This window comes from Strongylocentrotus purpuratus, unplaced genomic scaffold (assembly GCF_000002235.5).
Source record: "Strongylocentrotus purpuratus isolate Spur 01 unplaced genomic scaffold, Spur_5.0 spur5_scaffold_9, whole genome shotgun sequence".
Taxonomy (NCBI): domain Eukaryota; kingdom Metazoa; phylum Echinodermata; class Echinoidea; order Camarodonta; family Strongylocentrotidae; genus Strongylocentrotus; species Strongylocentrotus purpuratus.
The window spans coordinates 7,898,982-7,922,003 of NW_022145615.1; the positions used below are offsets into that span (position 1 = coordinate 7,898,982).

General features: G+C 38.5%; 1 protein-coding gene and 2 non-coding genes across 6 annotated transcripts in view; 2 read left to right on the plus strand and 1 right to left on the minus strand.

Annotated features, from left to right (window-relative positions):
* Positions 1-23,022, minus strand: part of LOC576643 (fibropellin-1) — a 60,746-nt gene that overhangs the window by 31,666 nt on the left and 6,058 nt on the right. For 2 of the 4 annotated variants that reach the window (XM_030977010.1, XM_011662412.2), the window contains 13 exons: positions 13,086-13,241; positions 11,645-11,937; positions 11,181-11,250; positions 10,406-10,564; positions 9,346-9,614; positions 8,844-8,949; positions 6,415-6,534; positions 5,590-5,928; positions 5,240-5,362; positions 4,280-4,408; positions 1,741-1,857; positions 990-1,103; positions 120-227 (listed from right to left, as the gene is read on the minus strand). In XM_030977010.1, the coding sequence (XP_030832870.1) occupies positions 120-227; positions 990-1,103; positions 1,741-1,857; positions 4,280-4,408; positions 5,240-5,362; positions 5,590-5,928; positions 6,415-6,534; positions 8,844-8,949; positions 9,346-9,614; positions 10,406-10,564; positions 11,181-11,250; positions 11,645-11,937; positions 13,086-13,241 (2,103 nt within the window). The remainder of the gene's footprint in view (positions 1-119; positions 228-989; positions 1,104-1,740; positions 1,858-4,279; positions 4,409-5,239; positions 5,363-5,589; positions 5,929-6,414; positions 6,535-8,843; positions 8,950-9,345; positions 9,615-10,405; positions 10,565-11,180; positions 11,251-11,644; positions 11,938-13,085; positions 13,242-23,022) is intronic. The other 2 variants (XM_030977011.1, XM_030977012.1) reach the window with 2 other exon arrangements.
* Positions 7,462-7,534, plus strand: TRNAT-AGU. Its single transcript has one exon. It is a non-coding gene; the product is annotated as a tRNA-Thr (tRNA).
* On the plus strand, positions 8,221-8,293 carry TRNAT-AGU. The gene has a single exon. It is a non-coding gene; the product is annotated as a tRNA-Thr (tRNA).

The following is a 23,022-nucleotide window of genomic DNA, read 5'->3' on the forward strand; positions in this document are numbered from 1 at the left end:
GAGAAAGCTCACCTTCTCCAGGGCCCGATCATATAAAGATTTGCGATTGATTGCAACTTTTTATAAGAAGGCCCAGGAATCAACCTTGTTCATCGCCCTGAGAGTGAGTATATACTTACTTATTTCACAGTCCTCTCCTTCGAAGCCAGGCAGACATGCGCATGTGTACGAGCTATTTCCGTCAGTACACGAGCCTCCATTTAAACAAGGACTTGAGAAACATTCGTCTGCAATCGGAACACAAAAATGATTTCAGTTAGCACACAATATGTAATAAAATACAATCTGATCCATATTACTTTTATGTAGGAAACCATTCATAGACTTTCTGCCTAAGTTGTTGAATTTCACTACAAAAGCTACACACAGTTGTTGTAAGTTTTTTTTGTGTGGCTTCGATTAAGATGCATATAATTACTTGAAATACTAAATCGTAATCACAGAGTGGATAGCGGATTGTATGAGTACAAAGTTCCCTTTAGCCAACAAATGTACTTAAAACCGTTAATCGCAAACTGATTTACACTTATGCTCTGTGAAAATGCAGACGGTGAATGGTTGATCAAATCCTACGTTTAGGTGTATGTTTAAACGCAAGAATCACCGGGTCGTACGACACGTGCTCCGGCGACTCTTTGTCATGTTATCATGTATGTCTTTGCCTATATCTTTTTAAAATCAATCAAATCAAATCAAATCATATCAAACCAATCCTTCGCTCCGCGGCCAAGGCCTGACACTAAATGAATCCCAAACGTTAACCTTGGACCGAATATATTACAACAAAATAACCCTGATCCTAACCCTAAGCATGATCTTAAAAACAATCAAAAACCTAACCCTAACCTTAAAACCCAATCAGATCGTTGATCCAAACCGTAAACTTGACCTTAAACCCATTCGAATCCTAACCCTAACCTTAACCCTATAGCTCTCGAAATAAACCCCGGGACAACTGTCGTTGGAGAAAGTTCCGGATAAGCACTCACCGTCGATACAAGCGACACAACTCTTTTGACAGTGTTCAAGCATCCAGGAGGGGTTTTGGTCACATTCGCCTTCAGCAGCCCATCCCTCACATCTGGGGTCGTTATCCTGACAAACTAGGGTGAGAAAAAGCATAATACACACTAAGATTATTTTGGGTGATTATTTCATAGTTTCCACTTGAGAATATTATCATGTATATATTGCTAAAAAAAGTACTCCGATTAGAGACACTCTAGTATGAATTCATTTATGAAATCCATTTTGCCTAATTAAGGATCATAATGAGAAACAGGAGAAGTTGATCGTGTTAATGTAACGCAATAGTTATACAAACGAACATAAGAATTTTGATTACGAGTAACCATTTGTGAACATTTTTCTCATATTTCATATTCTTACAATTAAAGGGAATTAGAAGTGTAAAAGAACAATGCAAAAGAAAAGAAAAGAAAGAAGGAATTAGGAAAATAAGTACGGGGAGGGGGGACTAGCGGTTTGAAATTTCATACTAAAATTATGGTGGAACAATGGGGAATCGATTAAAAGAATGTTGAAGAAGTTCTGAGTGGTTGTAAAGAAGTGGCGTAACAAAACACTCCAGCGGTTTGAAATTTCATACCAAAATTATGGTGGTAGAATATGGGGGAATCGATTAGGAGAATGTTGAAGAAGTCCTGAGTAGTTGAAAAGAATTTGAATTGCTTCATTTTGAAAGTTTTAAGAGCGTTCTTCTTTGTCATTATTGCCTACCGAAATCTTTGCACACTCCACAGCTTAACCCGCAGTACACGAGCATGTAGTTCGGGTTCTTTTCACACTCACGGGATCCAGCCCAGAAGGCACAGCTACGGTGTTGGTCGGTACATGCTAATTTTGAAGGAATATTTGAGGAATTAGTAGATTTGTAAAACCAACAATAACATAGAAAAACAATCGGTTAACAATAAATATTCATAAAAACAGCAATGATGATAATTTGGTCCTTTTTCAAAAGATTCAGATTTTTCCAACCATGGGTCTAAAATCACGTTTACCAAAGTAAAAGCGTCGACTTCATACTAACCTCCTTTTTAACCGATTTTAAACCGATTTTAAACTCCAAAAATAACTTACTTTCAATAGAAGCAGAACAATCAGACAAACCAATCAAAAAAGTTTGAGCAAAATCTGACAACTATTAAGAAAGTTATGAGCTCTTAATTACATGAAAAACTTTGAAAATCACAAGACAAATTGGCAACCACTCATGAGTCTGTAACGTCATGTCCTTACTATCCACTAATTATTTTCTTTATATTGATAATATAAATTTCCTATTTTCTCCCTAAGAATCTAATTTCTTCACACCAGCATCCAAGTTAGATTGATAGTATAATTATGTTTTTGTTTGGATGCACTAATATAGAGTAATTGTTTCCAGTTAAATCATAAAAAATGTGAAGTTCGATAAACTATTTATATACAAATCAATAATTATGAATATACAATATTCAGAAAATAGTATCAATTCTTCAAAGCTCATAAAAGATTTTGTGAAATATCATGCACGCAATATGATACCAATTATATAACCTGGGCAAAGGCATGGGGAAATCAAGTTTTGGGGGATAAAAAGTAATGAAATTAAACTGTATAAAGCAATTGATAAATAGTGAGGACATGACGTTACAAACTGATAACCATATTGGCAATTTGTGTTGTGATTCTAATCGTTCTATAGTTTAACATACTCAAAAATTCATAATTTTCTTACTAGTTATCCGATTTGCTCAACATTTTTTTTTGATTGGTTTGTCTGATTTTTCTGCTTCTATTGAAAGTAAGTTATTTTTGGAGTGGACTTGCCCTTTAAAGAAAAACCTAAGCCCATCGTCGTGTTTAATATCTAGTAGATTGCGGGCCGTAGAGTTTGTTTCATTAGGGGCTTTTAGATTTGCATAACGAAAACGTGGATTGCTACGATCGACGTCCTTTTAATGCACTGCCTTGAATGGACGTCACACGTATCAGTCCACGCAAATCTAAAAGTCCCTACTAATACTATCGCCATTATTTCCAATAATAAACAAATTGTTCGGTTATTGTTTTATTTATTTATTCATTTATTTATTTATTAAAACATCTTTTAATAGGATAACATTGATCAGCTTGCAGGCTGTTTTACACAATGGTGAATATAATAGAATGATATAAGTTAACTCTAGGAAGCTACGACGCCGATGCCGAAGGCGTCGGAGCTTCAGGTGGTGCCCCGAAAAACACATTCAAACAGCGGGTTGGGCGACATTATCTCAAAATATGCAAAGAAATAATTACAATTTTGACTTACTAGGTTGCTCGACTCCTCCGGGCATCTATCTGGCAACTTGAAATTATAATTTGAAGGAGTCTTCGATTGGAAAAAGGGGGTGATTCTTTTACCGCGCATGCGTACTTTCTATTCGTCGACGATACAACATGGAAAATCGTCTGGGTAGGACGAAGAATCTACCCCTTTATCCAATCGAAGGCTTCTTCAAATTATAATTTCAAGTTGCCAGATAGATGCCCGGAGGAGTCGAGCAACCTAGTAAGTCAAAATTGTAATTACTCCCTTTGCATATTTTGAGATAATGTCGCCCAACCCGCTGTTTGAATGTTTTTCGGGGCACCATCTGAAGCTCCGACGCCTTCGGTATCGGCGTCGGAGCTTCTTGAAGTTAGATATAAGTAGCGAGAGTGGACCTTTGGCATAATTCCGTAACTCCTATATTGCAAGTAGCAGCCATTGACCATTCCAAATATTAAAAAACAAGCAATCAATAAATAGAACCAAAATGGTCACTACGCATGTCCTTAATTAATCAATGAGGATAAAAAGCGTTAATGATGAATTTTTTATAAAATATGCAAAGTGATCAAAGCATTGGTAACCGCAATTGAATGGTTATACAAAGCAGATGAAAAAAAAGAAAGATTAATTGAAGCAACGTGCTAAGATAAAAGGAATTCTTGAGCAAATGTAATCAATCGAGTAAAATATAATCAATCAAGCAATGAAAACCAGCCGAATCGTGCTATGACGAAATACACAAGATGAAGCAATAAAGAGAGAAGAAAACAACGCGGTGGGTTGCTGTGCCTTCATGCTGTTGCCATGTTTTTGGTGATGCTGCATGATCATAACCAATGAGGGCATGGGGGATTACATGTATGGCAGGCCTTTGATACCATAAAGATCAATATTTTGTATGGATCAAGCTTTATGGCACTGAGTGTCTGCCATAAAATAAAACCCAGCACCCCTTACCGATCTCGCAGTTGTCCCCGGAGTAACCGTCGGGACAGGTACAGTTAAACCCTTCCACGTCATTGATGCACGTACCACCGTTTTCACAGGGGTTGGTTTGGTTTGCGCTGACGTCGCACTCGTTAAAATCTAAGGCATGAATGTCGGACATTATAAAGTCTTCTGTAACTTTTACGACGTATCCCAAAGCTATACCAGAAATGAATCCACAATGGGCCAGTTGGTATATACAGTCTGCGCATGCGTAGTTAAAATTCATTTGTTTAAAAACTGGAACACCCACCCAGACGAATACTGGATACGCACTCATGGAAGTTATGTTATCATTACTCATTTATGCACCGACGGTATATTGTATGGATCACCGTAGGGTGTGTTCTCCTTGAGAGGGCGAAACATAATACAAAAGCGGGATTACTCCAGGTGTAAAAGATCTTTGAGGTCATTTGTACCATGTGCTAACTACGGACTGGTCTTTATGACGGAGCTGGCAAAGACTCCCCCACACAAGCAAACTTGGACAAATAAAACTATCCGAATTTATAGTGGGTCTACCACACGCTGGGCTGCCTTCTTGAGACTTTGGGAGCTCCAATTCTTGATCGATTTATGTTCCCCTGTCTGAATTTATACTTTTCAGTTGAAGAAATCACGAAATATCGAATATGGCATCTCATTATTGCATAATAAGACTTATCCATCCGTAATGCTTTTGTACAACTTTATTTAGATTATTGAAATATGTGGATCCTAACAACAAATAATGATGGCTTTTGAAGAAAAAAACTAGTTAAATTGAGAAATTGCTTATTCTATTCTTGAATGTACTAGTTTACGACCAATTTTTCATTCAAGTTATATTTCTCAATTTAAGTTAGAATAAAAGTAGGACAAGGACGACGTTAATCTCAATCTTTCTCGTCATTCTTAGAGGAAAAAATGTCGTCATTTAATTCTTACCGTCTTCGCAATTGACACCTCTCCATTGAGGGGGGCATTCACATGTGTACTGACTGCCATTCAGCCGGCAGGTTCCTCCATGTGCGCAGGGGTTGTTCAGACATGGATCAAACGTCACGTCAACTGTAAGAATGCAAACAGAGATTGAAACCCGGCCGTGGTCACTCGTAAACTTATGATCGGATCAGACCAGATATAGGGCTTGACAAATAATGTGAAACTTATATGAAAATATTTGGAGAAGCAATATTATTAAAGAAAGAACAGAACAAAATGAATGGAGCTCAATCGAACGGAATTTGTTTTAAATGACCTGAACTGAACTGGATTGAACTGTAATGAACGTTTACCTTTATCGCAAAGCGACCCACTCCAACCACTCATGCAGACGCACGTAAACGCTGTAACCGCTTCAACCTTGGTTCTAACCGGATTTGACCAGTTGCCGCTAGTAATCGTTTCGTTACCGCCGGACATCGACCAGTTCCCGCTAGGTACCGTCTGATTCCCGAACGCTACAGATTGGTTCCCGATGGGAGGCGTCATGTTCTGTCCCGGAGTCACGTCGGGGGAGAACGGGGGAGGGGGCTGTATTCCCCCTGTCTTGCTGGCGTCGCCGGTATAATTGACGACGACACATTGCCCTTCGTTCAAGCAAGGGCTGCTGGAGCATGCACCTGGTTTTACCTCTGAAAGAGAAATAGATAGACAGATAGATATATAGAAAGATTGAGGGAGAGGGAGAGAGAGAAAGTGAGAGAGAGAGAGAGAGAGAGAGAGAGAGGGAGATTAGCCTGCAATTATTGATATACATAAACTATTCATATTCTCGAGAAAAATCCAGAAAAATTAAAATAATATTTTCATAGAGGCAATTGAAGTGACAAATAAAAGTTGGGAGTGTGAGAAAGGGGGAAGCAGAAGACTAAAAAATATGGAGAGAGAAGATGAGATAGAGGAAGAAAGAAGGAGAGGGGCGAAAAAGAGGCAGATAGATAGGTAGATAAGGTAGTATAATGAAGTTTGGAAGAGAGAGACAGACAGATAGAGAGAGAGAATTTGAGAAAAAGAAAGAGAGAAAGAGAGAGAAAGACAGGGAGAGAGAGAGAGAGAGAGAGTGATAGACAGATGTAACGAGAGAGCAAGATAGAGAGAGGGAAAGAGAGCAAGCTTACCAGTATCACAAATTTGACCTGTCCAGTTGGCGGAACAGTTGCATGTGAAGTATCCATCCAGCGTATTTGTGCATACGCCATGGCCTCGACATGGCTGATCGGCACATAAATCCGGACGGTCTAAATGAAAAGTTTATAAAAATCAGAAAATCATACTATGAAGAAAAAAATATTACAAATCAGTTAGGCATCATCGCGAAATATGCCTATCCTTACACGGATCCTTAACAGTGTCTGCGAGTTGTTGCGAGTTGTGACGAGTTATTTACGGATACCAGCGAGTTATTTACGGATGCTTGCGATTGACTACGAGTTGGTGATCCATAAGGACTCGTAAGAAAAATCATTGTATGTGAAGGGGGTATTAAGTACTCTCAGAGGGACTTGGTCATGAGGGTAGATTCCTTACCAAAGGGCACAATCACATTGACTTGGTTTCGAACCCAGGACCTCCCGATCATTCATGTCATTGTAATGGTTCGCACATTCCAAAAGTTGATGGACAAGGCCATCGAAATTGTCTATAGCTGATTTCTTGAAGGTCTTTGCAATCACTTTCGAAGTACACATCCCGGATAGTTTTATTCTCTTCGGGTGTGTCCATTGATGTGCCCATGAGTACGCCGACAGTGCAAAATCATTTTCCTGTTTATTAAACGTAAAAAGCTTCTGCTTATTATGGCTTCTGTTCTAATTTTCCATGTGTCAGATGAGCCCGATATTGAGATCTTACATCAATGATTATACTGAATTCTACAGGTATCACTCAACGTACAAGCTTAAGGCACGCCATTGTTATGCGTCTCCAAATACGTAAAGTATGAAAATTTCACAGAAGAAATCGAATACATTGTGGCTGAGTATTACGTTATATCTTCAGGCCTCAATCATTTTTGTTTTAATAAATAAAAAAGACCTAAGTTTAAATGTGAATATAGACATAATTATCATTAGCGGATAGGTGGGACTTATTTTTATCATTCGATTGTTGCTGTCTTTTATGTCATAATTTTATTTGATTGGAATCTAAATCAAGTTAACATGTACGGCGCTGTGGCTTAGTTGGTAAAGCGCCTGTCTAGTAAACAGGAGATCCCCGGTTCAAGTCCGGGCAGTGCCTTTTTGTAATATTGTATTTTCACGGTAATTTTTTTTCTTCCCACACAAAAGGGTTAATGTGTTAGGCCCGAAAAAGAGATTCCACCACCATACTAGTGAAAAGGAAAATGTATAGTGATTCGTCGAACGAAAGTGAAAGAGATTGAGATTAAGAGAGAGAGAGAGAGAGAGAGAGAGAGAGAGGAAGAGAGAGAGAGAGAAAGAGCGAGAGAGAGAGAGAAGGAGAGAAGGAGAGAGGGAGATTGGAGTGCTTGGAGCAAAACGTAGAATGATATACACGCATTGATTATACAGAATAACCCAGCACAATCATGTATACACACAAACAAGAGGGACGTCTGTTGGTTTACCAAATATTGTACAAATATTGAGTGATCTCTAAACCATTTAGGTAATTGCAACAGATGTTTGGTGTATTACATGCTCTCATGCCTGATATAATTTTTAATTCAATTGTTTAGGTTCCGAGGCCTATATGCATGGAAAACAAAATAAATTATTGATATATAGTCATACAGGAAAGATTTGAAAAAAAAAACGAAAAGAAAAGCTCGTGCATAGAAATGTCTTTACATTACAACCTTTTTCATAGACGTCGTTGAACTGAGCTTCAAAATGAACATTGTGGAGAGAGCCTAGTAAAACAATAGTGGACTTTGATTCAAAATGATAATGTTTATCGTGTGCGGCGCTGTGGCTTAGTTGGTAAAGCGCCTGTCTAGTAAACAGGAGATCCCCGGTTCAAATCCGGGCAGTGCCTTTTTGGTGGTCAATTTGTGAAAGTATTAAAGAATGGAACAACCCCACAGCCAATCACTGTATCACTGTATCAAAGTATCCTTTTTGTAGCAGGAAAGGAAACAGGAATTAATCTTGTTAAGTATCTACTCATATTTGCCAGATATTTTAACTGTCAGACAATGATTCTGTCTGTGCGAACGTAAGCAAACTGCACAGCAATCTTAACTTTTAATCCATGCCCAGAGGAAAACATTCTGGCCAGATATGTAATTTTGTCAACCTCTTTCTTTGCTTCATAGTTCACGTATACAGTCTTCATAGCAGAATTGTAAGCCTATCTAACAACTAAAAACCAAGCACATCTAATATCATTCTTTTCAAAAGGGGGGGGGGGGTATCGAAACAATGAATGAGCTCTATGATAACATATACAAATAAAGGAATACAAAACAAAACAGAATTAATACACAAAATATATTATAACAAAAGTCAAACAGATATATATAACAAGTATAAAACCCCAAATAAACCAAGAAACAATAAATTCATGCACCGGATTCATCACTTACTCATATCATAATAATCTTGGTTGAGGCATCCGGGTCCTATCAGTTTGAAGTCATCAATGGCAATATCGCCAAACGTTCCACGGCCTCGTACCCCTTCCAGTACTATCTGTATGGAGAATAAAAGCAAGTTACAGTCTAGTAGGATTTTCAAATGATCGGTGGATCCAGGAGGCACGGGAAACTGCCCCCTCACCAAAATAATGCCACTCTGGCGTACCTCAAGTAGACTCACACATAAATATACATACAGCAATGTAATCGTTACTCTGTTAAGTCCCCCAGGGAGCTCACCTCCCTGGTCCCCTGAAGCATCTGCAATATAAGTTAACTTTAGTTATCTACTTATTTTTTGTATTTGTTTAATTAATTTGACTGTTTTTTTTACATTTGTTACAGAATTCTGACGTAACAATAGGACAACAACAACCACAAAGGGTCAGATCGTACAAATTTCATTGATGTTTAAAGGAGAAAGATAATTATGAATGATCAATGTCATTACCTGATAACGTCCTCCAAATCTGTCAACGTTGGTGACGCCCTCCAACCATTCTTTCTCCTGCTCGCCTTGTTTCTGCCATAGCAGCGTGCCGAGGTCGGTCGAGTTCGGCGACGTCTTCACGTAAGCTTTAAGAAACCCTATGTGGTCGCCGTACATATGATAGAAAAAGGAGACATTGCAGGCCGGGCCGGCGTCCTTGATGTAGACGGGGCTGATGAGGGCAGCTTGTCCCGGTGTCCTGGTCGTTGCTTCCAGGTACATGTACGTCCCTACGGTGTGAGGAAATTAAAACCACTTAAAACTAGCAACACACCATTTTAATGCACTTCTATCAGGTCGATTTTTTTTCATACCCGATTCAGTCTGATCTCATTGGTTCCTTTTGGCAGTCCTATTTCCGTCGATTTGATACATATTCCACTTGAATTTTTACATTCTTTTTGTTAATTCAAATTCAATTTACCCCAATACTATGAAAGTAGTTAATATTAAAAATTAAATTATTTCGATCATTTTAATCTAATTAATTTGTTTTAACCTAATTAAAGCTTACGAACAAAGATTCAAGTTAATATATTTCATTGGTTTAATATAATCGAATTTAAACCGCTTTTTTTTTTTTATATATATGCCTTTCCTTCTAAGATAACATATTTTCCTGAAATCAATGAAACGTAACATGAAACCGCTATGGCCTGCACAAGGCTCTATTTATATTGTAATTGTATATTAATTTTACTGTAACTGGTACATAGGGATCATGCATTTTATTCAAATTTTCTCAAAGCACACAACAGTATAAGCAAATATATCAAATGATGGATACATACGTTTGACAAAGAAAGGAACCATGAAAAACAAGATTTTGTCATTTAGTTAAACATATATTACATTTTGCATTCGAAATAACAAAATTTAAAGAGGAATAATTTCCGCCTGGGATGCCAAAGATGAAATTATTAAATGTTAAATTAAAATTCATTTTCATGTTATATTTGTCAAAGTCTTCTAAGAATCGACGCGTTTAGGGGCATTCCCAAAATAAGGGTAGTGAACATACCTTTGGAGTTTTGGAGTGTATGGTCCCGGGTTGGGCCGGTCCGTTTGGTGGGGGTCTTCCCGCTGTTCACACTCCAGCTCAAATTCTCGCTTCCCTCCTGAGTGAAGTTACAGTCTTTACTGAAGACGGTATCCTCAAAGGTGCAATCTACCACGTATTCTGAAATAAGAAATTAGATAGAATTAAGGATATGTACCGATTTATTTTTGTTGGCGGAGAGGGGAGGGGGCTGGTCATTACATATCAAACGTTTGGGGTCACTGAACAGTACTTGTTTTATTACCCCAAAATGCTCTATGGAGAATTCAATTCAATTCAATTCAATTCTTTTATATATCCAAATCCACGAGAATTCATGGAAATTTGTTTTGGTCACACATTGTAAGAAATACGTAATATATATATGAGAAACTATATCGTTTATAATAATCATGAAAGAACTATCAAAATAGAGGGTAGACAAAATAGAAATATTCTTATATTCTAGTAGTATTACACATCGAAGATGACGAACAGGATAAAACATTAGTATGAAGGAAGGAAGGAAAACCATGCCAAGCCGATACTTGGGCCCACATGCTCAACACTTCGTTTGGTTGTACAAACGAACAGAGTATGGAACATATGAGCCCAAATATCAGCTTGTCCGACATTTCAATGAGCGCATTCTCTTTCCGGACCATTCTTCATTCTGTTAAGAATTCATTTTTTTTCCTGTAGATTATTTGATTTAGATTTGAGAAAAGCAGTAAAATTGAAAAAGTAGATTGCTTACCTAAAACAGAAATATCGTCAATCGCAACGTCACCCATTAAACCTCTGCCGCTAACCATCTCGAAGATGACCTGAAGCAGAGAAAAACAGGTATATGAAAACAAGATTATCATCTCTCCAATTTGCTGTCCTAGTAGATGATTTCTCGGCGTGCCATGGTATATATTCTTATTTCCCTCACCGTATGAATAGTACAATTGACTTAATTAATATCATCGTCAATCGTCACGTAAGGATTTTTGATTCTTTTCTCTAAATTTCAAAGGAAACTAAAAATGTAAATTGGCGTTCGCTGTATGTAGTATGTCTGAACGAAATAAAACTTAATAAAATAGCATGACATACAATGAAACGAAATATATTGAAATGAAATAGAATAAAACAGCATGAGAGGAAATTGAAGAAAAGTACTTAATTCGAAATGAAATGACAAAAATAAATAAAATAATGAACTCAAAATGTTACCTTTACTGTAGAATTAACAGGCAACCTGATCTCTCCGACCAACCACATATCCTGCTGAGGTCCGGTCTGCCGCCATATTGGTTTGGGGCTCTTCCTTTCACCCCTCACCACCACGAAGGCGTTCAGAACACCGATGTGCTTGCCCCACATGTAGTAGTGGAAGCGGAGGAGGAGACGCCGGTTGGCCGTGTCGAGGGAGGGGCTGGAGAGGCGGAACCGCTGACCACGCCCAACTGGTAGGAGCTCTAAATTTGGACCGACGGTGGACGACTGTGCCAGCAGGTACTTCCCGTCTAAGGTTATTATAAAATGGAGATAAATATTTAAAAATGAACAACCTACTTCCTATTACTACGGCTACTTAATTTCTTGATGTGCCGTTTGATGTCAAATAACCATCGTCGAGGAGGGTTATGTAATAACAGATATTGCCGTTTCCCCCGGCTTGACATCAGTGACCAAGAAGCATGTAATGTATACATGTCATTCACCACACAGGTTATTACATTCAGCAAAGAAGTCACATACCAGATAAGACCACATTGAGGAAAACATGTTAGTGAAAGTTTGATTAAAATCCGACTAAAAATAGGGAGGTTAAGAATTGTTGATATCAACTATCCGAATAAATACCTATTAGGGTTATCTGTATTAAATACAGATAACCCTAATAGGTATTTTGTTATCACTATACAGATAGGAAAAAATTATTCATTACAAGGACACATTTTGGGTTCAAAAGTCTTTGTGATAGCAGCGCAGCTAAAACCATTAAACCAAAGTGACTCTATTTGGTTCACCCAGGTCGCTATTATGATAATGATCATTGCGTTTTTCCCCGTGTGTCACTTCCTTCCGCTATGGTTTAGGCTAAACACAGGAGCGCTTCACTTCATTGAGGATTGTCGCTTCTGACATTTCCGATGCCGATTGCTTTGGCAGTGAGTTTGTGTACTTATGCCATCGGTTTCAAAATGGGGCATGGGCCGGTTGTAGTCCGCTATTATACCCAATTATCTCATTGTTTCAAAGTTTTGCTGAAGACGTTCTGAAGAAAATCTATTAACATATGACGTAGTCACTATAAGAGGCTTCGGTAACACCATGTGGTAACCTTACTAAAAAGGTTGTTAATATAATTTGTATTGTGTCAACAGAACCCGCTCACGTACGGTGCGTATAAAGAAATTAAGGACAAGAGAAAGGAAATAGAACGAAAGGAAAGAGGTGATAATAGAATGATTTTTTTAAATTATCATCTTTAAACACTTACACGAGACTCTAATTTTAAATGCTCACCAACCAAGGGAACATAAAGAGAACATCTAATACGACACACTATTATATACAAATATTTGTTGTAGTTTCAATGAACCAAAATTAAGATACGGAAGAGGAAACAGTGAAAAGGGCAGGGGGTGAGGAGCGCTTTCATACGTACTTCCAGATCGGTCAGAAGGTGGACCAGTTCGAGGTTGAGGGGAGCGTCCATACTTTAAGACCCATGGATGGTCACTATTTGCAATGTCCAGATTCCAGCCACACGTCGGGTTGACCTCTTCGTCAAAACTGCAGTAGTAAAATCCATGGCTTTCGGCTAGGAGAAAAAATGTTAACATCAGAAAAAATGTAAATAAAAAAGTATTCCATCTTATTCACATGACACAATAAATGTTACAGATTTATTTTCCCTCAATACCTCAACTATCCCGGAAATTATGAGATGCCAATATCTTTAATTGAAAGTCTACTATTGCAAATATAATTGATTTCATTACTGCAAGTTACACAAGAATTACCGCTCACTGTTCGACCTGACTACAATCCGATTTTTGGAATGAGTCATTATGTTGTTCCTACATGTACCTATATTAGTAACAATTCATTTATGCAATTCGCATTTTGACAACTGAAATACAATCATTCGTAATAGGTGGACGTAATAATGTGTAACGAGGCGCTTAAAAAAGTTGTGTGCATTAAATTTGATTACATTACGAAAATGGCCCATTAAAAAGGGAAGGGGATAGGCAATACATGCATCGGCCTCACTTATGCCCTCTATGCGTCAGTCACTGTAGCGGTATCATTTGATTGTGTAGGACTGTGTTAGTCACTGACGTGACCTCTGACGTTTGACCTTTGTGAGAGTGACATCGTACACAAACAAAGAAGAAGCATGAGAATGGTGCAAACTTTTACTCCCGCCCCCCCCCCCTCCCCCCACTCCGAGACGGAGAGATACCATGCGTGTTACCAAAATGTCCGGTAAAGGGTTACTTTTCGTGCGACAAAGTCCGGCCCGAGAATTGTAAAAAAAGGGGGTGCATTTGACTTTTCACCCGGAGTTTTCTTTAAAAAGGTTTTTTTTTTTCTTTTTTTTTTTCTCATATCCTGAGAATCCTGAGGAATTATTCCGAATTTAGGGGGGTACATTGAGCATTTTTTCCGGATTTAGGGGGGGGGGGGTCTCCAAGGCAGGAAAAGCCCGCGAAAGGGGGTTCGGAAATGTTGGCAGTGCTCAGATAAGGGGTGCTCCCTCAAAAAGAGGGAACAAGCATACGCGTACCCTAAATAACACTGAGTGGGGGGGGGGGGGGGGCGGGCTTTTACTTGGTTAACCTGCGCTTGCACTCATTTTGGTCACAAATCTTTATATAACAATGGTAAAAACGCAATATAAACGACAACGACGCCCCATGCGCAAGGGACGTTAATGCCCGTTGCACATGGGGGCTATCGACTGACGTAAAACTACGCCCATGATTAGCGTTACCTTTGACCCTCAATCCTAGTGAGGACAAATGACAAAGTTATACAAGTACGTGAATTAAAATGAACAGGGCAAACACTGCGTTGAAATAAAATAACGCGCATGCACTTCACATACCTACCGGTATATAGGCATTAATTCTCATTACCAGGTCCCTCAGAGAGGACCTAAAGCTGTCGGTCTTCTCATTGCTTACTAACAAGCATTTATTGCTTTCTTAGCTGTCAGGTAAAATAACCACCACTATCAATAGGCAATGTCTCTTAAAGACATACGATTAATTGCAACTTACTTGGGATTGCTTTCAATTGCAACTAATACATAAGAGCAAGGGACTGCAAACAGGTCTGCGGCTGGTTTAGATCAATCGCAACTCTTTATAAGACGGGGCTCTGGTTAGCGCAGGTAATGACGTAATGGTATTGACGCCTCGTATGCGACGGGAATGAAAGACGTTCTTTATGATCTTGATTTCGTCAGACAATAATCGAGAGGAAATAGGAAGGCGGTTATTACCCATTCCTCTTCAGTTATGGTGTTAGAATAAACATTCTAACGGTTATGTCTACACTTAAACATCCCTTTCCGAATCAAACTATATAAGTTAACCTACTTTCTTCAATTGTTTACACCTTTATAGTTAAATTATATTATTAGATCCGTATCATACATGCATGCATGGATACAGATTCTTGATAATTGAAATATTGAAATTTCTTTTTTTTATGTACTAATCTTTTAATAATGTAAATTAATACATTTCTAAAATAACGTACCAGTGTCATTATTTCCCACAGCAATATTTCAAGGGAATCATAGTCTACATTTCAAACTTTGCTCCTCACAGAACCGTCATTCTACTAGCCCTTCATTTGCCCGGAGAAAAACATAGATTCAACCATTCAGCTGCTTGTACTCGTTTGTCCGTAGTGGAGTAGTGGCAGGTATTACGGGGTCATAGTTCCAGGGGGAATTATCCGGGGAGTTTTCCTATTACAGATGGTTTTCCAAATGGATAATTGTCCTACTGAGTAGTTACAAGGATATAGATGTCCCGGAGGTTATTGTTCTAGGAGATAATTGACCGGGTTAATCATATAAGGCTAGTTTTCCTCCAGAATAGTAGTCCCAGGAGTTTCTTTTTACGTTAAGGGAGGGGGGGGGGGGGGGGGGGGAGGGTGCACTGTAAGACCTCTACGATATTGATCAAAACATGGTGTCGAATTTGACTGATTTAGTTCAATTTGTTTTTTTTTAGTGTGGGGTTCATTGCGTTGCTATTACAAAGACCTTTTGCAATGTAACTACGGAATTACACAAGTTAGATACAATGCCGGTGTTCGTCTAACACTTATTTGACCACATAGGAAGTAGTGTTAAATTCACCCAGTGGCTTTTGTGGTGTAATAATCGTAGGTGAATCGTGATTTCTAGTTATTCCTTTAGGAATAATCAACGCGATATCACGTGACCTGTTCATGTTCCCCTTTACTTTTCTTTTACACTTTCAAAGAGTGCACATTGTGGTTCTGTTTACCGGAAAGTGAGATAAAGAGGGGAAAACCGCGTACCCACAAAAGACAATATATTATAAACAGGTGGCCTGCTGTGATATATCCTTGTTTGAAGTCTTTAAAAAAAATATTAAAAAAATTCACTCTATAATTAAGCAAGCACCCATTGAAATCAGTTTCACAATGTTTACAGGCAACTGTATGGGTTAAAGATAAACTCCAGTACTGGTAAAAAAAAAAAAATTCTCACAGAATCAAACGAAACTTATACTGAATGTTCAAGATTACAAATAAATGACATGTGCTAAACAATTTTGGAAGAAAATGTATACTGGCTGAGTAATGAGCATAGAAAGACAAGGAAATAAAGGTAGTACTAGCCCCGACACCATGTGTGTTGTCCCATATATAGCTTTCTATGTGAGTGCTTGTTACTTTACCAAGACTCGGTCAAATTTATTATGATTTTGATGACTCCAGAACCTTGCAGTGCACACCAATACTTACATGCTACATGATCAACTGTTTCTGATCCTTTCCACACCTTTTCTTTCACAATGCAATCGCATTACCAGTACTAAAGTTTATCTTTAATGTCAAAATCGCGTTTTGTGCGAGAAAAGGGCAATGAGAATAGACTGTAGTTAGCAAATTTAATGAAATAAATCATAGTCATGCATATTGAATTATCGATGTTTTATCATAACTTAATCACAATCATAATTAATAAATGACACATATTTGTAAAGCTTAGATCCTCCTCTTTCATTTGAGGCAACGCATGAGTGATTAAAAGCAATTTGAAGGAAGGTAACAAAAAAGTCATTTGGCGGGCGGTATCTGAACTTCGAAGAAAAATTCACATTTCTAGAAAATTCATTTTCTGCTCTTTCATATGACACCTCAATCAGGAAAAATGAGCCGGGAATAAGAAAGTTCTGTTTGTTTAAAGTGATGCTTGCATTTTCATAATTTGATTGAACGAATTCGTTTTCACTGGCTGCCTGCCGTAGCATTAACAAACGGAATTGACAAAAGACTTAACTCCGTTACGTTGACGATCAGACATAGACGAACGACAAGCCGATACTTACAAGCAGCATATATCGTTATTGTCTAGCTGAAATGTAATGTACATTATTTTCTTTTAGTACTGAATGAATTAAAAGAATGAAAGTCAAACTGGTACATATAAAGCAGACGTTTCTGTTTGCCCGCCCTGTCAGTGATCGGTTAAAGATAAAGTTGTGATCTGGTAATGCGATTGCATTGTGAAAGAAAAGGGGTAGAATGGATCAGAAAAAGTTGATCATGTAGCATGTAAGTATTGGTTTGTACTGCAAGGTTCTGGAGTCGTCAAAATCATAATAAAATAGAAGAGTCTTGGTTAAGTATCAAGCACTATACACAGAAAGATGGATATGGGACTATACAAATGGCGTCGGGCCTACCTACTTTGATTTCCTTATCATTCTATGCTCATTACTCAGCCGGTATACATTTTCTACCAAAATTTTTTGGCAAATGACATTTATTTGTAATCATGAACATTCAGTGTAAGTTTCGTTTGATTCTGTGAGAATTCATTTTCTTGTTTTTTACCAGAACTCAAGTTTATCTTTAAGGTGAAGCAATGAACATGTGAAGTGCAGTTCATACCTTGCCACTCTGTTTCCGCAGACAGGGGATAAGGTCCCATTCTATATCCTCTTCAAATAACGTTTTTACCAATGAAAAACAGATGGTATCAACATTTACAGACACTCTTTTTTAGCCTTCAATAACGAAACTACCTGTGTTTTGTTTTTCTACAAGTGAGTGAAATAAACATCGATACGTGGTTAATATCAAAGGAGTGTACCACTTTAAATAGGTCGATGATAAATGATAATGATAATCCTGAATTAATATCAATGATGATAATAACATTCATAGGTACTTTTATATTGCGCACGTATGCATTCGAAAGGATGCTCAACTTATACGAGGCGCCTACAAATGACCTTGGCTTTTAAACCCAGCTGCCCTAAGGCGCTGAAAACAATTCCCTACCAATTCCCATGTAGGACACCTGTGTAGAATGTGGCATATGTATCTTGCCAGAGATTTTCATGGATCAGTATGGTGGCCCTGAAGGGACATCGCGAATAGACTAAATCGTGAAAAATATGCGATAAAATTCACGATATCGTCAATTTTATCGCATATTTTTCACGAAGAAATTCACGAAATTGATGATATCGTGAACTTTATCGTGAACTTTTCACGATGAAATTGACGATATCGTGAATTTTATCGTGAAAAGTTCACGATATAAAGTTCACGATATCGTCAATTTTATCGTGTACTCTATCGTGTACTCTATCGTGTACTCTCCTGACGGGCGCTTCGTAAACGAAACCAGCCCTAGCTGGGGGAGACAGAGAGAAGGAAAAAAGGGAAAGGGAAAGAGAAGATAAAAGGAAAGAAAGAATAATAAGAAGAAAAGAGGGAAACGGGGGGGGGGGGGCGAAGGGCTCTTGCCTCCTCCTCACTCCCCCCCCCTCCCCGCCAAAAAATAAATCAGAGAGAGAGAGAGAAGGGAAAGGGAAAGGGAAAGAGAAGATAAAAGGAAAGAAAGAAGAGGAAGAAGAAGAAAAGAGGAAAACGGGGGAAGGGCGAAGGACTCTTGCCCTCCCTCCCCCCGCCAAAAAATAAATCAGAGAGAGAGAGAGAGAAGGGAAAGGGAAAGGGAAAGAGAAGATAAAAGGAAAGAAAGAATAATAAGAAGAAAAGAGGGAAACGGGGGGGGGGCGAAGGGCTCTTGCCTCCTCCTCACTCCCCCCCCCCCTCCCCGCCAAAAAATAAATCAGAGAGAGAGAGAGAAGGGAAAGGGAAAGGGAAAGAGAAGATAAAAGGAAAGAAAGAAGAGGAAGAAGAAGAAAAGAGGAAAACGGGGGAAGGGCGAAGGACTCTTGCCCCCCCTCCCCCCGCCAAAAAATAAATCAGAGAGAGAGAGAGAGAAGGGAAAGGGAAAGGGAAAGAGAAGATAAAAGGAAAGAAAGAAGAGGAAGAAGAAGAAAAGAGGGAAACGGGGGCAAAGGGCTTTTGCCTCGTTCCCCGCCCCCCGCCAAAAAATAAATAAGAGAAAGAGAGAGAAGGAAAGGGAAAGAGAAGAGGGAAAGAGAAAAACGAAAAAGAGGGAGAATAGGAAAGAAAGGAAAAGAAAGAAAAGAAAGGAGGCAAGAGCCCTTCGCCCCTGTTTCCCTCTTTTCTTATTCTTTTTCCTCTTCTTTCTTTCCTTTTATATTTTCTTTCCCTCTCCCTTCTCTTTCCCTTTATGGCGGGAGGGGGGAGGGGGAGGTAAGAGCCTTTCGCCCTTCCCCCGTTTCCCTCTTTCCGTCTTCTTCTTCTTTCTTTCCTTTTATATTTTCTTTCCCTTTCCCTTTCCCTTCTCTCTATCTCTCTCTCTCTCTCCTATTTATTTGTTGGCGCGGGAGGGGGGGGGGAGGAGGCAAGAGCCCCTCTTTTCTTCTTCCTCTTCTTTCTTTCCTTTTATCTTCTCTTTCCCTTTCCCTTTCCCTTCTCTCTCTATCTCTTATTTATTTTTTTGGCGGGGGTGGGGAGGGAGGAGGCAAGAGCCCTTCGCCCTTCCCCCGTTTCCCTCTTTCCTTCTTATTCCTCTTCTTTCTTTCCTTTTATATTTTCTTTCCCTTTCCCTTCTCTCTCTTATTTATTTTTGGCGGGGGGGGGGGGGGGAGGAGGCAAGAGCCCTTCGCCCTTCCCCTGTTTCCCTCTTATTCCTCTTCTTTCTTTCCCTTTCCCTTCTCTCTCTCTCTCTCTCTCTCTCTTATTTATTTTTTTGGCGGGGGGGGGGGGGGGGGGAGGTAAGAACCTTTCGCCCTTCCCCCGTTTCCCTCTTTCCTTCTTCCTCTTCTTTCTTTCCTTTTAAATTTTCTTTCCCTTTCCCTTTCCCTTCTCTCTCTCCTTATTTATTTTTTGGCGGGGGGGGGGGGGGGAGTGAGGAGGAGGCAAGAGCCCTTCGCCCCCCCCCCCGTTTTCCTCTTTTCTTCTTATTATTCTTTCTTTCCTTTTATCTTCTCTTTCCCTTTCCCTTTTTTCCTTCCCTCTGTCTCCCCCAGCTAGGGCTGGTTTTGTTTACGAAGCGCCCGTCAGGAGAGTACACGATAGAGTACACGATAGAGTACACGATAAAATTGACGATATCGTGAACTTTTCACGATAAAATTCACGATATCGTCAATTTCATCGTGAAAAGTTCACGATAAAGTTCACGATATCGTCAATTTCGTGAATTTCTTCGTGAAAAATATGCGATAAAATTGACGATATCGTGAATTTTATCGCATATTTTTCACGATTTAGTCTATTCGCGATGTCCCTTCAGGGCCACCATAGATCAGTATCAAGTGATAGAACAATTCGTGAATCATCATAATCTAACTGTTTTGAATGATGGCGAAGGAACCAGACTGGATCCACGAACAGGAAAATTGTCATGCTTAGATTTATGTATAACCACTCCTTCACTGGCATGTAGAAGTACTTGGAGAGTCATGGAAAGCCTTTTTGGAAGTGATCACTTCCCAATAAATATCCAAACAACTTTAGACGGGAAAAGCTCTGAATATAAAGATGCTTCAATAAGAAGTGCAGATGATTTTATCTCCTTTAAACATATAAATTTGAAAAAATTTGCTAAGAAATGTGAAGAGATGATTACAAATGATCTCATACTTATAAATAATGATATACAGGAAATATATGATAATTTCATGAAATATTTAAAACTGTGTATAAAAGAAACTGTACCGAAAAGGAGAAATGTCTCTAAAAATCCGGTGCCTTGGTGGACCAAAGAATGTACAGAGAAAATCAAAGAGAGAAATAGAATGTGTAATAAGATGTCACGGAAAATAACTTTTGAAAAGGTAGATGAGTACTTAAAAAAGAAAGCAGAAGCACAGCGTGTGCTCCGCCAAGCAGAACGAAATTACTGGCGAGCATTTTGCACGAAGCTTGATCAGTATATGCCAGAATCTAAGATCTGGGCTTGTATAAAACGGCTGAACGGTGTACTAATAAAAAAAACAAAAAATATGTCAACATTGATTTTAAATAGTAAAGATATTGTCTCCGATCAGGAGAAAGCAAATGCCTTTGGAAATTACTTTCAAAAAATAGGAATAAAAGACAGGGATACTAATAAGGAATTACCGAAGGCACCAAATAATGACATTCATATTTTAAATGTAGATCATGTTATTAATGAACCCTTTTTTATAACAGAATTTGAAAAGGCAGTGCAATCGCGAAAAAAGACTGCCCCAGGAAAAGATAATATACCTTACGTTGTTTATGAAAATCTGCCAAAAGCAAACAAGGAAATCATGCTGAACATCATTAACTTAATATGGAAAACCGGGGAAATTCCAATTCAACTAAAGCATTCTATAATAATCCCCATTCTCAAACATGGAAAAGATCCCAGAAATACATCGTCATATAGACCAATCTCTTTAACATCATGTTTTGCCAAAATAATTGAACGAATGATAAAAGAAAGATTACAATGGTATGTTGAAAAGCATGAATTATTACCCAATTTTTTAAGTGGATTTAGGAAAGGTCGTAGTGTGACAGACAATATTGTACAATTAGAAAACGACATCCAAAAGAGTATAAATTGTAATGAACATGTAATAGCGGTTTTCTTGGATGTCGAAAAGGCTTTCGATACAGTTTGGATAAAGGGTCTGGTTTTTAAATTAGCAAAAAATGGAATAGAAGGGAACATGCTGAGATATATAGAAAATTATCTAACAGCACGAACTTTTCAAGTACGAATTGGAAATACAGAATCTAAAACTTATAAAACGCATAACGGGTTACCACAAGGGAGTGTTTTAAGTCCTCTTTTATATAATATAATGATGGGTGATATACCGACAGACCAAGATGTAAGAATATCTATGTATGCAGATGACTGCGCAATATGGATATCAGGCAGGAACATTGTACATATTACTGAAAAAATACAGAAATATTTGAATCTTTTAAATCGTTGGTTTGAAGAGTGGGGGTTTCGACTCTCACCTGTCAAAACAGTGCCCGTACTTTTTACGAAAAGCTGGAATGCCGTTCTACCGCCTGATATAGAACTGAATGGAAATGTGTTAATGTACGAAAAATCTCATCGCTTTTTAGGGGTTATATTTGATAAAAGGTTAACTTGGCAACCACATATCGAAAATGTAATCACGAGAAGTAAAAGAAAATTAAATATCTTAAGATGTCTAACTGGAACAAACTGGGGAAGTTCCTCGAAATCACTTATTATGGTGTACAGAGCACTTATAAGGTCTCTTTTTGATTACGGATGTGAGGCGTATGACAGTGCAGCTGCTACCACCAAAAAAGCCATTGACTCTGTCCAATACCAAGCACTGAGGATATGCGCAGGTGGGCTGCCCTTAACCTCCTTAGAATCACTACAGGTGGAAATGGGGGAAATGCCTTTGGATATAAGAAGACAAATGCTTTCAAGTAAATATAGACAAAACATCGAAAGATGGGCGAATCATCCGTTGTTAAAAAACATTGAACCATGTTGGCATTTTGAATACTTGAAGGGGAAAAACGTAAACAAACCTTTGGATATAGAATACAAAGCAAGCTGGGAAAACGTATAGAAACGATAACCTACTCTCCATTTCCACCATGGTTATTCTACCCTCCGGCAGTGTCAACGGAATTAAGTACTCGAATAAAGAAAACAGATCATCCTACACAACAAAAACAAAGCAGCCTGGAAATCATACATACTAAATGGGCGACTCAATTACATATATACACCGATGGATCAAAAGTACCTGAAAGAGGGACCTCTGCAGCTGCTTTTTACGTCCCTTACTATTCTGTACATCGGAGCAAAAGGTTAGCAAATTTCACCTCTTCGTACAGGGCTGAATTGGCTGCCATCATTCTTGCTCTCAGATGGGTAGATGAATTAGACATTTATGTGGGGGTTGTTATTTTTAGTGATTCACTGAGTGCACTTATTGCATTACAACAACAGAAGGACGAATCTT